Genomic DNA, 12,855 nt, shown 5'->3' on the forward strand with positions numbered 1-12,855 from the left:
AATGGCAGAACAGTCTTCAGACTTGACTGCGAAGAACAGTGAAGCCCGCGTCCAGTCGCCCAGGCCCCGCCCTCTTAGGGCTGGGGACTACATTTCCTAGAGGCCTCTTCGGCTCCAAGAGGCGGGACCGACTGTTGTCCTGTTCCCTGCAGGCGAGGACTGGCTGCCTGAGCGAGGGGCGGGGTTTGTCGTAGCCAGTAAGCGAAAGTCTCGTTACGGCGGCGGAAGCAGCCAAGCTGGAGTGAGGGGTGGGGGACAGAGTGCTAGCGGCCGGGCTGCGGCTGCGGGTCCGGAGCCCGAGGACATTAGCCCTAAAGACGGAGAGCACACAAGAGCAAGCTCTAGACGGCGTGGCCGCGCCCAGGTAATGGCGGAACGAGAGCCGGGAGGGAGAGGAGTAGTCGAGGGGGCGGGACTGCCTAGGCAGTCCTGGTGCTCGTCCCTGGGGAAGGACAGAGCCGCCACAGCTCTTGCGGTCCTCATTCCAGCTCTTTAGCAAGCTAGGCAGAGCAGTTAAGTCTGCGGCAGGGTCCGGATGATCGGTGGGAAGGAGGACAAGAAACACCGAGGGGTGGGCAGCTCCGGGCGTGGGGGCGTGGCGGACGCGGGCCTCCGCAGGGAAGTCAGCGGGAAGGAGGACGGCCTAGGGAGTTTGGCTTCTGGAGCAGTTTAAAGTGACTCTCCACATCCGGGCCCTGCGCCCGCCGCTTTCAGACCCTTGCTGGGGCGGGGCCTCCCGGATCCCCGCCCTTCTTGCCAGGGATCGCCTATCTCTCCCTTCTATTGGCCCAGCCCCGGAGTTTAGACTGCTCCCCGCCCCCAGAGAGACTGGCGTCTTATTGGCTGGCGGCCGGCGGGAGGGCGGGGCGGGCCCAGAACGCGCAGGCAACTGCGGATTGGTGCTGGATACAGTGACGCACCCCGCGTCTAGCCAATGAGCGGGCGGGGGAGGCAGGGGTAGGTTGGGTGGTAAGAGGTGGTAAGCGGAGCGGCTGCTGGCCGTAGGGTGAGTGTGGCTGGCGGGCGGGCTGAACTGAGGCGGGCCGGGGACGCGTTCCGAATTGCGTTCCCTCCGTGCCTGCAGAGCCCCTCGAGCCCTTCGTGGCGGCTGCATATAAAAGGGCACACTGCTTATCTTGCCGAGAGGACTCCGTAGGACGTTTTCTCCGGGAGACAGAGCTTCGACACCCGGGGTGTCTGGAAACGTGTGTCCTGGGATCTCGGAGGGGAAATGGGGATAACTGGGGTAGACCGGAGATAAGCGAAGCCTGAGGGGGAAGACAATTTTAGAGACCGTGGTTCTCGAATCCTACCCGTGTCTCGGGTTGGGGGGTGGGGGGATTATCCGTGATGAGGAAGAAAGGAAATCCTTAAATGGAGGCCTTTACGGAAAAGCGTTTGAGGATTCCACAAGCATCGGGTCTTAATGTAAGATTTTTCAATCCTTTCTTGGGGCTGGACATTATGACATACTAATTATGGTTCTATTTACCTTGGTGTGAGGCTTGAGTATTTAAAGGAGCCATACTATTTTCCATAAAAATTTTACACAGCCTATGATTATGGTACTACCATTTGGCGGCTATATAACATTCCATGCTTCTTTTTTTTTTTAATCCATAAGTATTTTGGAAGCTTATAGTAGCCTCCAACATTTGTATAAAGTCTGTCATTATTAATTTAGCCTTAGAATGTAAAAAAACCCTCAATAGATGTCTGTGCCATTGATCATAACTTTTAAATAAATGAAGCTGCATATGTTTTCCTGAGAGGTCACGGGTACTAAAGATGCTTTGATCTCTCGATGTCGGTTCTAATTTCAGAATCTGGTAATCGTGGCCTGACTTGTTTTGCAGGTGGAAATGAGTTCCCAGCAGTTTCCTCGGTTAGGAACCCCTTCCCCTGGGCTTAGCCAGCCACCTTCACAGATTGCAAGCAGTGGTTCCGCAGGACTGATAAACCAAGTTGCCACAGGTAAGATAAGTCACAGCTCTTTTGTATTGCTTACTGTTTGAAGAATGTCACTATCTTCAAATTAGCAAACTCCTTTTCATAATTACTGTCTTATCGACTTTGAGGAAAGGATGTGTCAATACACTTAAAATAAGGCATTTCCCTCTCTTTTTTAAAAAATCATTTATGTATGCTAGGCTAAGTGCAACTTTAGTAAACCATACTTGTAAGAACCATTTTTAAAAGTATTTGTATGTTAGATTTAATTCTCTCTTGGGGTATAGGTATGGTGGTGGTGCCCTGAGAAAACCCAGCAGTGAATGTGAAGAAGTTCTGCTTCTAAGGACCTTCTTAGGACCTTAAGATTAGGAAAAGAGAGGCAGAGTATGTGAGAGAGAGTTTTTAAGAGTGTGTTTTTGAGGTCATGTGTGCTTTGAAAGGTGAGAGGTCAGCCTCAAATGCGCTTCCTAGGAACTGTCCTTGGTTTTTGATACAGGGTGGCTCACTGGGACTGGAACTGAGGAAGCTAGGCTGACGAGCACACGATTGAATGAGCTGCTGCCCCGGCCCTTGAAAAAGGGTTGCAAAGTATTTATATACTTGGTTTTTATTTGTAGCATATCTTTTGAGTGCTATAGACTGTGATTCTCAGTGGTGGGTTGGGCGATATTCTATACTAATTGGCAATGTCTAGAGACAGTTGTGATTGTCACAACTGAAGTACTGGACATCCTAAATGCACTAGATAAACCCCTTCCACCCTCCAAGACTTCTCAAAGCCAGTGAGCAGTTTTCAGACTTTGTCTCCACTCTGTATTAAGTATATATTGCGAGCTGAAGTGAAGTCACCTTTTCCCCATCTGTTTCTTGTTTCCTGGTGGCAAGTGCTGCTTTTCACTCACTGCTCAAGCTAAAGGCTGAGGTGTCTCTAGTTGTCATTGTATTCTGTCTCTCACTCCACCCCACCACCTTGGCTCACAATGTAGCTCAGGCTGGCCTCAAGACAGTTCGGGGTCACCTTTGTCCCACCATGCCTGGCTGGCTTTATCCACCAGCAAGCTTTTGGGCTCATTCCTGCTGCTTTGACTAGTTCGTGCTAATTTAGTTTTTAACTACAGATTTGTTTGTTACTGTAAGCTACTCTATGCCTGCTGTGGGACAGTGTGTACTGTTTTTTCTGTGTAAAGTATTTGTAGTTCTCAGGATTTCTCCCATTTTCCCTGTGGCACAGCCTTTCTTCCTGTCCAGGTTTTTCTTCATTGAGGATTCATCCTAGCTGTCATTTTCTGGATATCTGTGCTGACTCTTATCTTCTACCATATTACAGATCCTGTGTCTCATGAAGCTAATGGATAGCACATGTTGTAGTCAATTTCTTGTACAGCCATCTAAAGTTCTTTATTTCTTGTTACACATACTGAACCCCACCTGTAATCATAGCACTTGGGTAGTTGAAAAAAGCTCACCAGTTTAAAGAAGTGTAGCTGAAGTTTGGCTACCAAGCAAGTTCAAGGCCATGGGTTATGTGAGTGAGACACTCCTTCCCCAAAAAACTTCTGAAAATATTTTGCCTTTGGCAAATGTTCACAATGGTAATTTTAAAAGATGGAGATAAGAATATTGGTTTTTAAAGTGAAGAAATGAGAGTTTCTTATGGAAAAAAGAAAGGGAGATCGGCCTGTGGAGCTTTGCAGTAGGAGTCTTGATTAGCATCAAGCCTAATGACTTCTTTCCTAGACAGTTTTCATAGTTTGCTCCACGCTCCTCTACTTGCCAGAGTTTAAGACCCAGCTCAAATCTTAATGGTGTTTTGAAATTTTTCATGAAAAAAATTACCTCTTCATTTTTCACATCAGTATTTTTGTCTTAGCTTTTCTTTTATTTTCTTAAATAAATCTAATTTATTCTCCAAAAAAATGTGAAGTCTAAGACGATCCAGTCCAACATGATGTAAGAGCTACATGATCATCAGAAATGCAACCCCCTTCTTTCTGTAGAAGCTGCCAATGCAACTCACTTACCAGAGTGCTCGCTGAGCAGACTGGTGCTCTGGGTTCCATCCCTAGCACCACATAATGGGATGTGGTGGTACATGCTTGTAACAACTCTTAGAAAGCAGGGGCAAGAAGATCTGGAGTCCAAGATCATCCTTGGGTACCCAGCATCTTCTGGGCTGCCCTGAAGTACATAAGACCTTAGCACAATGAAAGAGGAGGCTGGAGGAAGAGAAGAGGGTTTCACCTAAGTAATCCCGTATCTTTGTTTCCCAGGGATAATTTGGGGTCCTAAGCATGCCAGGAATTAAAGTATATATTCAAAGTAGAAATCCTAGTGCTTCGAGATTCTCTTTTGTTGAAAACAAATGGAAGCATGGTTGGGGATGTAGCTCAGTGGCATAGTGCTTATCTTGAATTTCAGATCTCTGTGAGTTCAAGGCCAGCCTACTCTACATAGCAAGTCCTAGGCTAGCCAAGACTATATAGTAAGACCCTGTCTCAACAAAAACAGAGGGGGGTGGGGTTAAAATGTGAAGTTGAAGCAAAGACGTTGATGAGAGAGGTCAGGTAACTAGGTAACTAGGTAAGTGAAAGATCCTGATGGTCACAGGCTAAAAGACTTGATATTTTCAGCACCGTAGTTTCTTCCCTAAGTAATAAATATATGCAAAGAAATCATATTTGTAGAGTTTTGACAGCCCAATTCTAAAATTTATTTTAAAATCCAAAGAGTTTAAGGATTTCTAAAGTAATTATGACCCCAGAGAAAGGAAAATCATTAGTACCTTATTTTACAACTTATCACAAATATTCGTAATCAAGGTGGTGTGGGTACTGGCATAATATAAATGAATAGAATAAAGTAAAGTGTCCTGAATCAGCTTGCATTCATAGATAGATGGATGACCAGGCTTTTGTTTTGTTTTGTTTTAGCAGAAGTGTATAATTAAATACGGAAATGAACTTCAGTAAACTAGTATAGGGGCAGGAAAACAACTTTGTCGGATTCATTTGGTGGTTATTATTTGGTGGTTTTTTGTTGTTACTTTTCCTGCTCGCCTGGGACCTGGAGATGAAGCCCGGGCCATCACACTTGCACAGCAAGTACTTTTACCCACATTGCTGTCTTGTTAGCCCCAAATGCCAGAATATGGGGGGTGGGGGGGAGACCTTGATCATTACTTTCCTCTTAGGTAAAAAAATTAATTCAAGAATACCATGAAACTAAATATAAAAGTTTTAATTTCTAAGAGAAAACATAAAAGAAATCATTTGTAACTTCAGTAAGCAAAAGTTTTTCAAGTCAAAAAAAAAAAAATACTAATTATAAAAGAAACAGTTGAGCCAGTTGGTGGTGCACACACCTTTAATCTCAGCACTTGGGAAGCACAGAGGTGGATCTCTGAGTTCGAGATTAGCCTGGTTTACATAGTAAATTCCAGGACAACTAAGGTTACACAGACAAACCCAGTCTCAAAAAACGAAATAAATAACAGTTGATATAAATTAAAAATAACCTCGTTTCAAAAGACATCATTTACCAATACCAAAGAGTATACTCCAAGCAAAGGATATAAGGGTATTTTTAATAACTGTATCAGTAGCGACTCGTATCCCAGATGTAGAAAGAACTCCTGTAACTAAATAATAAAAAGATAAACAGCCTAATTTTTTTAATTGTTAGGAAAAATTTTGTCTACCTAATAGATACCCAACTATTACAAACTAACTGGTAAAAGAAGTACATGAAAAGATGCTTAACAGTTTTCATCCTCGGGATAATAGAAATTCAAACCACGTTTCTCCACTAGAATAATTAAGTTAGAATGGTGAATGCCAGAGCAGTCTAGCCAGTTTGGAAAACAGTTTGGCAGAATCTTTAAAAAATAAACACAAGCAACCAACCTTATTCCTTCAGTATTTAACTAAGTTAACGTAAGTGTATGCTTATCCAAAGATTTATACTCAGGTGTTTATAGAACTTTTGTTCCTAGTAGCCAGAAGCTGGGAAATGGAAACATTTATCAGATGGTGACTTAGTGAGTGAACACTGTTCATTGGGCTGTTCCTGTGCACTAGCAGAGCTCTAGTGGAACATCAGTACACTTGCAGAGAGTACGGATGAAAGCTCTGCAGTGTGCTAAGGGAAAGAGCCGGACTCACAGAACCACACATGGCAAGCTTCTCTGGGTGTAGAATCCTGGACCTGACAGCTCTATTGGCATAACAAGTCCTTAAAGTCTAGGGACTAGGGAGCAGGAGAGAGAGAATTGGTACCAGAGGAGCATCAGTTGTCTCAGTGAGTGTTTTACTGCTGTGAACAGACACCATGACCAATACAGCTCTTATAAAGGACACCATTTAATTGGGCCTGGCTTACAGGTTCAGAGTGCAGTCATTATCACCAAGGTGGAAATATGGCAGCATCCAGGCAGGCATGGTGCAGGAGGAGCTGATCTGAAGGCTGCTAGCAAAATACTGGCTTCCAGGCAGCTAGGATGAGGGTCTTAAAGCCTACAGCCACAATGACACCTACTCCAACAGGGCCACACCTTCTAATAGTGCCACTCCCTGGGCAGAGCATATAAAACAACAGTGATGGACAGAGTTCTGTATAGTTGTGGTTATAACATTATAGATTTTAAAAGTTTTCATTTTATACAGAATTGGTGGATTTTTTATTAGCATATCTTATTGAATTAGTGGATTTTATATTAGTGGGTTATTCCTTAGTAAAGCTGATTGATTATAAATGGTTAAGAGATGACCATATGTGTCACTAAAGAAGACTAAATGACTTTTGGTCATATAAAAACTATTTAGCATCGCTAGTCATAGTGGCAATCCTAACTAGAGCCCTAATGATACTTAAGTACTCTCCACCCATGGAATGGCCGTGTGTGTATCAAGACTCTGGGGCTGAGGAGTGCCTGGTATACACTAACACTGCTGGCAGAAGTGTAAAATGGTACAGTTGCTTTGGAAAGTAGTTGGTAGTCTCTTAGAAAGTTAAGCATTAACATTTACATCACCATTCTGCTCAGGAGTGCTGAGGTTTCTATAGAAGTCATTGAATTCTCTTCAAGTAGACACTATTACAATGGTTTTCAACCTTCCGAATCCTATGACCCTTTAACATGGTTCCTCATGTTGTGGTAACTCCCAACCATAAAATAACTTTGTTGCTACTTCATAATTGTAATTTTGTTATTGTTATGAATCGTAGTGTTAATATCTGTGTTTCCTGATGGTCTTAGGCAGCCCCTGTGAAAGGGGTAAAAACCACTCACTACTCACAGGGTAAAAACCACTACACTTAAGTCGTACTTCAGTCAAGTGATTTTGTAAATCCTAATTGCAAAATTTCTGAGTGCTCTGGAAGAATCAAGTCACTTGTGTGTAAAATAGAAAATAGACGTGTGGCTAGAGAGAAGACTCAGCTATTAAGAGTGGTGGCGCACGCCTTTAATCCCAGCACTTGGGAGGCAGAGGCAGGAGGATTTCTGAGTTCGAGGCCAGCCTGGTCTACAAAGTGAGTTCCAGGACAGCCAGGGCTACACAGAGAAACCCTACCTGGAAAAAAAAAAAAAACCAAAAAACAAACAAACAAAAAAAGAGTTGCTACTTTTGTTGAAGACCTGAGTTAAGTTCACAGCACCCACATCAGATGATTCATTGTAACTAATTCCAGCTCCAGAGAATCTGATACCCTCTTCAGAACTCCAAGGGCACCTGTACACCACATAATTTTAAAATAATAATTAAAAAAAAACTCCAAAAAAGAAAATAAGAATCATTTAGTCTAGTTCTTGTACTTTGAGAAGCATTTTCCTGAAGAATTTGTTAGACAAGGCTTTGGGATAATGAAAAATAGTCATCAGAAATACAGTAGTTTTAAAGACTACAGTAGAGTTACATAGCATTTTACCCATGATGTAGTAAGTTGGAGCTAAGGACATGACTTCATGTGTAAAGTGTTTGGTGTGTAAGCATGACCTGAGCTTAGATTTCCCCACACCCATTTAAAAGCTGTGCATGTGGGCATGTGCCTGTAACTTCAGTTTTGGAGGCTGAAGACAGGGCAGATCCCAGGAACTCTAGCCAAAGTGGTGAGCTCTCAACTCTATGTGTCTCAGAACATAAGGTGGAGGGAAGTGGTGTGGCAGAGAAAGGCCTCTAGAGGGGACACAACAGATGAGAGTACCTGCACATATGTGCATACACTGTACACCCCCCAAGGGTGCCATAGATGTTATAGTTATTTATATTACTTAGCAGTAGTAGGTTTGTGTCCAGTAGACTATTAATAGTACTGCCATTATCATAGCAAAGCTTGAAAACAATCCTAAATGTCTCTTAGCAGTAAAATAGATAACTTGTAACTTCGTTGTTACAGGTTAACATTTTCTGACTCATTGAACATTTTCTGGCTTGTGCAATAATGTACATTGGTCATTTTGTAAGTAAATAAGTAAAGTAAGATAAGTTTGTCATAAGTTTGGTTACATGAAGCTCAGAGTAGTAGCCAGTTGTGTGTGGGTTATTAACTAGGCGTTGGTACATTGAGTGATTTAGGTTTGTGAAAGCCCACTGGATTATATCATTAACAGTTACACACTTCCCTTTAAGTAAGTTACATGTCACTGAAAATTACTTAAATAAAAATGTACACCAAATTTAAAAAGAGGTGACAAGTGTCCAAAGGTGGTATTGAAACATTAACTGATAGCATCTTTGGCATATAGATTTTCATGGAGGGATTTTCTTTCTATACAGTTTTCAAATAACTTAAACTTTCTGCTTAAGCAAATGTTTTATGTTATGAAAATGAAGCATGGTGTTACTTTGTGAGGTTGGGTATGGGAGTGCACACCTCTAGTGTTGACACTTAGGAAACAACAAGCGAGTTCAAACAAGACTTGCAAGTTCAAGGTCAGCCTAAGCTATAAAGTAGGTTCCAGGCCAGACTGCTGATGACACTGTCTCAAAAAACCCAAACAAAGAAAAACAGCCAAATGTGAACTAGGATTTTCACAAATGACCATGCTTTATTACGTTGGTATTTGATCCTCATTTTTTTATGTACTTAGAGACAGGGTATCACCATACAACTCTTGCCTAGACTTTGCTATGTAGACCAGGCTAGCCTCAAACTCATGGAGCTGCACCTCCAGAGACAGTGATTAAAGCAGTGTTAGGTAAGGCTAGCCTCGAGCTGGTAGCAGTCCTCCTATCTCAGCCTCTGGGTTCCAGGCTTGTACTACCATGCTTAGCTGTTCTTGCATTGTCTTAACTTTTCAGTAGGTTATGTGATCTGGTAGTCCAAAACTCAAAAGAAAGAGTATATATACAGTCGAAAGTACCTTTCCTCCTTACCCACACTCCTGAGAGTGGTATGTTCTTCAAGTTAGGAAATATGCTAAACTCCCCCTTTTCCTCCTTTCTTTATCTCTTTCTTCCTTTTCCTCCCACCCCTGTCTTTTGTGGTTCTAGGGACTGAACCAAAGAGCCCATGTGTACCAAGCAGGTACCTACCTACCACTGAGCCATGCCCCAACATTTTTTAACTTTTTACATTTGAGTCCAGGTTTCACTAAGTTGCCCAGGCTGGCTGGCCTTGATTCACCCGAGTGTTGTATGGCACTGTTCCTGGGAAGACATGAATAAACATCTAGGAAACACACAGAGGAAACCCATGGAAAACCAAAGTAAGAATACTGCCGAAGTCCACATGGAACCCATGAATTTATTTGGGTTACTTATATATGAGTGAAGTTACTTACAGGAGCAGAAATGGCTCAAAGACAGCTATTTCACCAACGCCCACCACAGCCTGGGTGACAGCGTACAAAAGCTGGAGACTAGAGCACACTGCACAACCTACCAGCACTTCAGCATGTTGATGTGTATCCTTTGCGTGCAGCCTGGCTGTTCTGCCTGTTTGTGGTAGCATAGCTACCGAGAATGCCTCTCAGTAGTCCTTAGAGCTCCTTTGTACTTGAGGAGGAGGAGCCTGTAGATGTGGTCAGTTCCAGGGAATTCCTGAAACCTTTGAATTGTTAACTTCCTGAGCTTATTAATAAGATAGAGGATGAATGTTTCACCTCCCCATAGAACATCCAGTGTTTTAAGAGCATCTCTTAACGATGAAAAGGTTTGTCTAGAAGTCACTACACAGCACTGACTTGAACATTTTTTTAACTAAACAAATGAAGTCCATCTTTAATGTATAATATTGAATTTATCAATCTTGTCAACAGAATAAATTTACATTAAAAATGTTCCATTGAAAAAATAGATGTAAGCCGGGCGTGGTGGTGCACGCCTTTAGTCCCAGGACTCTGGAGGCAGAGGCAGGTGGATTTCTGAGTTCAAGGACAGCCAGAGCTACAAGAGAAACCCTGTCTCGAAAAACAAAACAAAACAAACAAAAAAGAAAAAGAAAAAAATAGATATAAAGGCTGGAAAGATGGCTGAGTTCAATTTCCAGCAACCACATAGCAGCTTACAACCATCTATAATGTGATCTGATGCTGTCTTGGCATGCAGATAGAGCACTCAGGTACATTAAAAAAAAACACACAATGAAACAAAACAGTCTTTTTTAGGAAAATATTCATACCTGTCAAAAACAGTGTTCTTCAGAGTCCACAGGTTTGTTTTTCTTATTGAAAATAAATTTTTCTTCATCAACAGATTCTGATTACAGCCCTCCCACTCCTCCCAGTGTCTCCCCACCTGCCCTCACCTCCCTTCCTTCCAGATCCATACCCTTTCTGTCACTTTTTAGATAACAGAAATCTGAGAGATAATAATAATAAAATAAATATAAAACAACCAAACAGGAAAAATAGCCAAAGAAAAAATTCAAGAAGTGCATATAGATGAAGAGAAACAAATTCACATACACAGGAATCATAAAAACTCAAAACCTGTATTTTATATATATATATATATATATATATATACATACATACATACATACATACATACATACATATATATATATATATATATACCCTAAGGACCTGTAAGGTGAGGGGAGCAGAGGGAAAGCCTTGACTTAATACTATGAGACAATGAAACAACCTCTAATGAGGCCATTGAGTCTGTATTGGCCATCTACTGTTGGGCATAGAGCCTACACTTAGGAGTAGTTTGTTCTCCCAGTAAGACTACCTTGAAAAAAATTTGCAGATGTCTTTCAGTTGGAGAAAGCTACTGGTTTCAGCTGTAGGACCCCATCTAGTGCAGACCCATGCAGGCCCTGTGTATGTCCATGCATATGTCTGCCAAAGTCTGTGAGTTCATATGTGTACCAGGCCTTGATTCCTTGGTGTCTTCCATCCCCCCTGCATTTTACACTCTCTGCCTCTACTTCCATAGGGTTCCCTTATTCATCAGGTATATGTTACTCCAATATAAGTATTATGAAATGGTTAGATGTCTATTGAATGTAGATATAAACATCCAAAGATTTTAATTAAATGCATTTTAAGGATTTATTTGTTTGTTTCTGCTTCTTAGCCTTAGGGGAGGAATTTGAGGGCTTCATCTCATTTAGAACTCAGTATTGCAAGGTCTCTCATTCTTTATACTGTCTGGCTATAGGTCTCCTGTCTACTGCAGGAGGAGCTTCTCTGGTGATAGCTGAGCAAGGCACTGGTCTGGGTATAGCAGATTGTCACTAGGAGTCATTTTATTGCTGTGTCCTTTAGCAGAGCAGGAGCATTTGATTTCCCTACCCCCTGGACTGTCTATCTAGTCTCAGGTTCTTGGCCACACAAGCAGTTTCCATCTAACATAGTGGGCTTTAACCTAAACCATCTCTTGATTGGTTCCTCCCACAAGCTTGTGCTTATTGTTCTAGCATATTTTTCAGGCAGGGAATTATTGTAGATTAAAGATTAAACATATCTTTTTAATGCCAAATTTTTATATAACTTTTGACAAGCATGGTAGTACATACTTGTAATCTCAATACTCAGAATGCAGGAGGAGACAGGAGGATCACAAATTAGAGGCCAATCTAGCTGCAGAGTTAAACATTCTCTCAGAAAACAAGCAAGCATTTTAAATGAAGTTGTACTATATCTATAGCGTACTTTAAACTATTTGAGAGTTTCTGTTTTAATTTTGCCTATCACTGTGCATGTGTGCAAGTCAGAGGAGACCTTGCAGGTTTTGCCTCTCTCCTACTCTGTAGTTCTAGAGATCAAACTCAGGCAGTCAGGCTTGGCAGGAGGTGCCTTTTCCCACGGAGCCATCTCTCCAGGTCCTGTTTGAGCTTACTTTCAGTGACTGTCAGGATCCTGTGTTTCATACTCAGAGGTGATCTCGCACCCCACAGTTCTGACTCTTGCCTCCTCTGTCCATCAGGACAGGCTTACTGGGGCTGGAGGGAGGGCTCAGCACTTGAGAGTAAGTACTTGCTGTTCCTGCAAGCACCTGGGTTTGATTCCCAGCTCCCAGCCGTCTTTAACTCCAGTTCCAGGATGGCTGAAGTCCACTTTGGCTTCTCCAGGCACCAGGCGCACATGCATGTAATACATGAAACCAAAAGCAGTTATGAAGAAGAGAGAAAACCTTAACATTTGTCAGACATAGGGCACATTCATAATCCCAGCAGTTGGAAGGCGAGGCAGAGGATTGCTGCAAGTTTAGAGTTAGCTAGGTCTACGAAATGAATTCCAAGTCAGCCAGGTTATATAACAAGACTCTCTAGAAAACCTTACATGAGAATAGGTCATGATGGACACGTGTAACCCAGCACTCCAGAGGCTGAGACTGGAGGATTGCAAATTAAAAGCTTGTCTGGACTTCAATAGTGAGACCCTTTCTCCATAAAGAAAACTGTCACAAGGAATTGTTCACTATTTCAATTCTGAGCTTAACAGCAAGGACT

General features: G+C 42.4%; 1 protein-coding gene across 8 annotated transcripts in view; it reads left to right on the forward strand.

Annotated features, from left to right (window-relative positions):
- Nucleotides 1–242: 242 nt before the first annotated feature.
- Sap130 (Sin3A associated protein) overlaps nucleotides 243–12,855 on the forward strand; it is an 88,701-nt gene continuing 76,088 nt past the window's right edge. For 3 of the 8 annotated variants that reach the window (XM_006525949.2, XM_006525953.2, XM_030250471.1), the window contains exons 1-2: nucleotides 995–1,428; nucleotides 1,857–1,974. In XM_006525949.2, coding sequence (XP_006526012.1) covers nucleotides 1,375–1,428; nucleotides 1,857–1,974 — 172 coding nt within the window. In that variant the 5' untranslated portion in view covers nucleotides 995–1,374. Of the gene's footprint in view, nucleotides 365–907; nucleotides 1,429–1,856; nucleotides 1,975–12,855 lie in introns of those variants that run through there. The other 5 variants (NM_001357554.1, NM_172965.3, XM_006525951.3 and 2 more) reach the window with 4 other exon arrangements.

Source organism: Mus musculus, chromosome 18, assembly GCF_000001635.26.
Source record: "Mus musculus strain C57BL/6J chromosome 18, GRCm38.p6 C57BL/6J".
Lineage (NCBI taxonomy): Eukaryota > Metazoa > Chordata > Mammalia > Rodentia > Muridae > Mus > Mus musculus.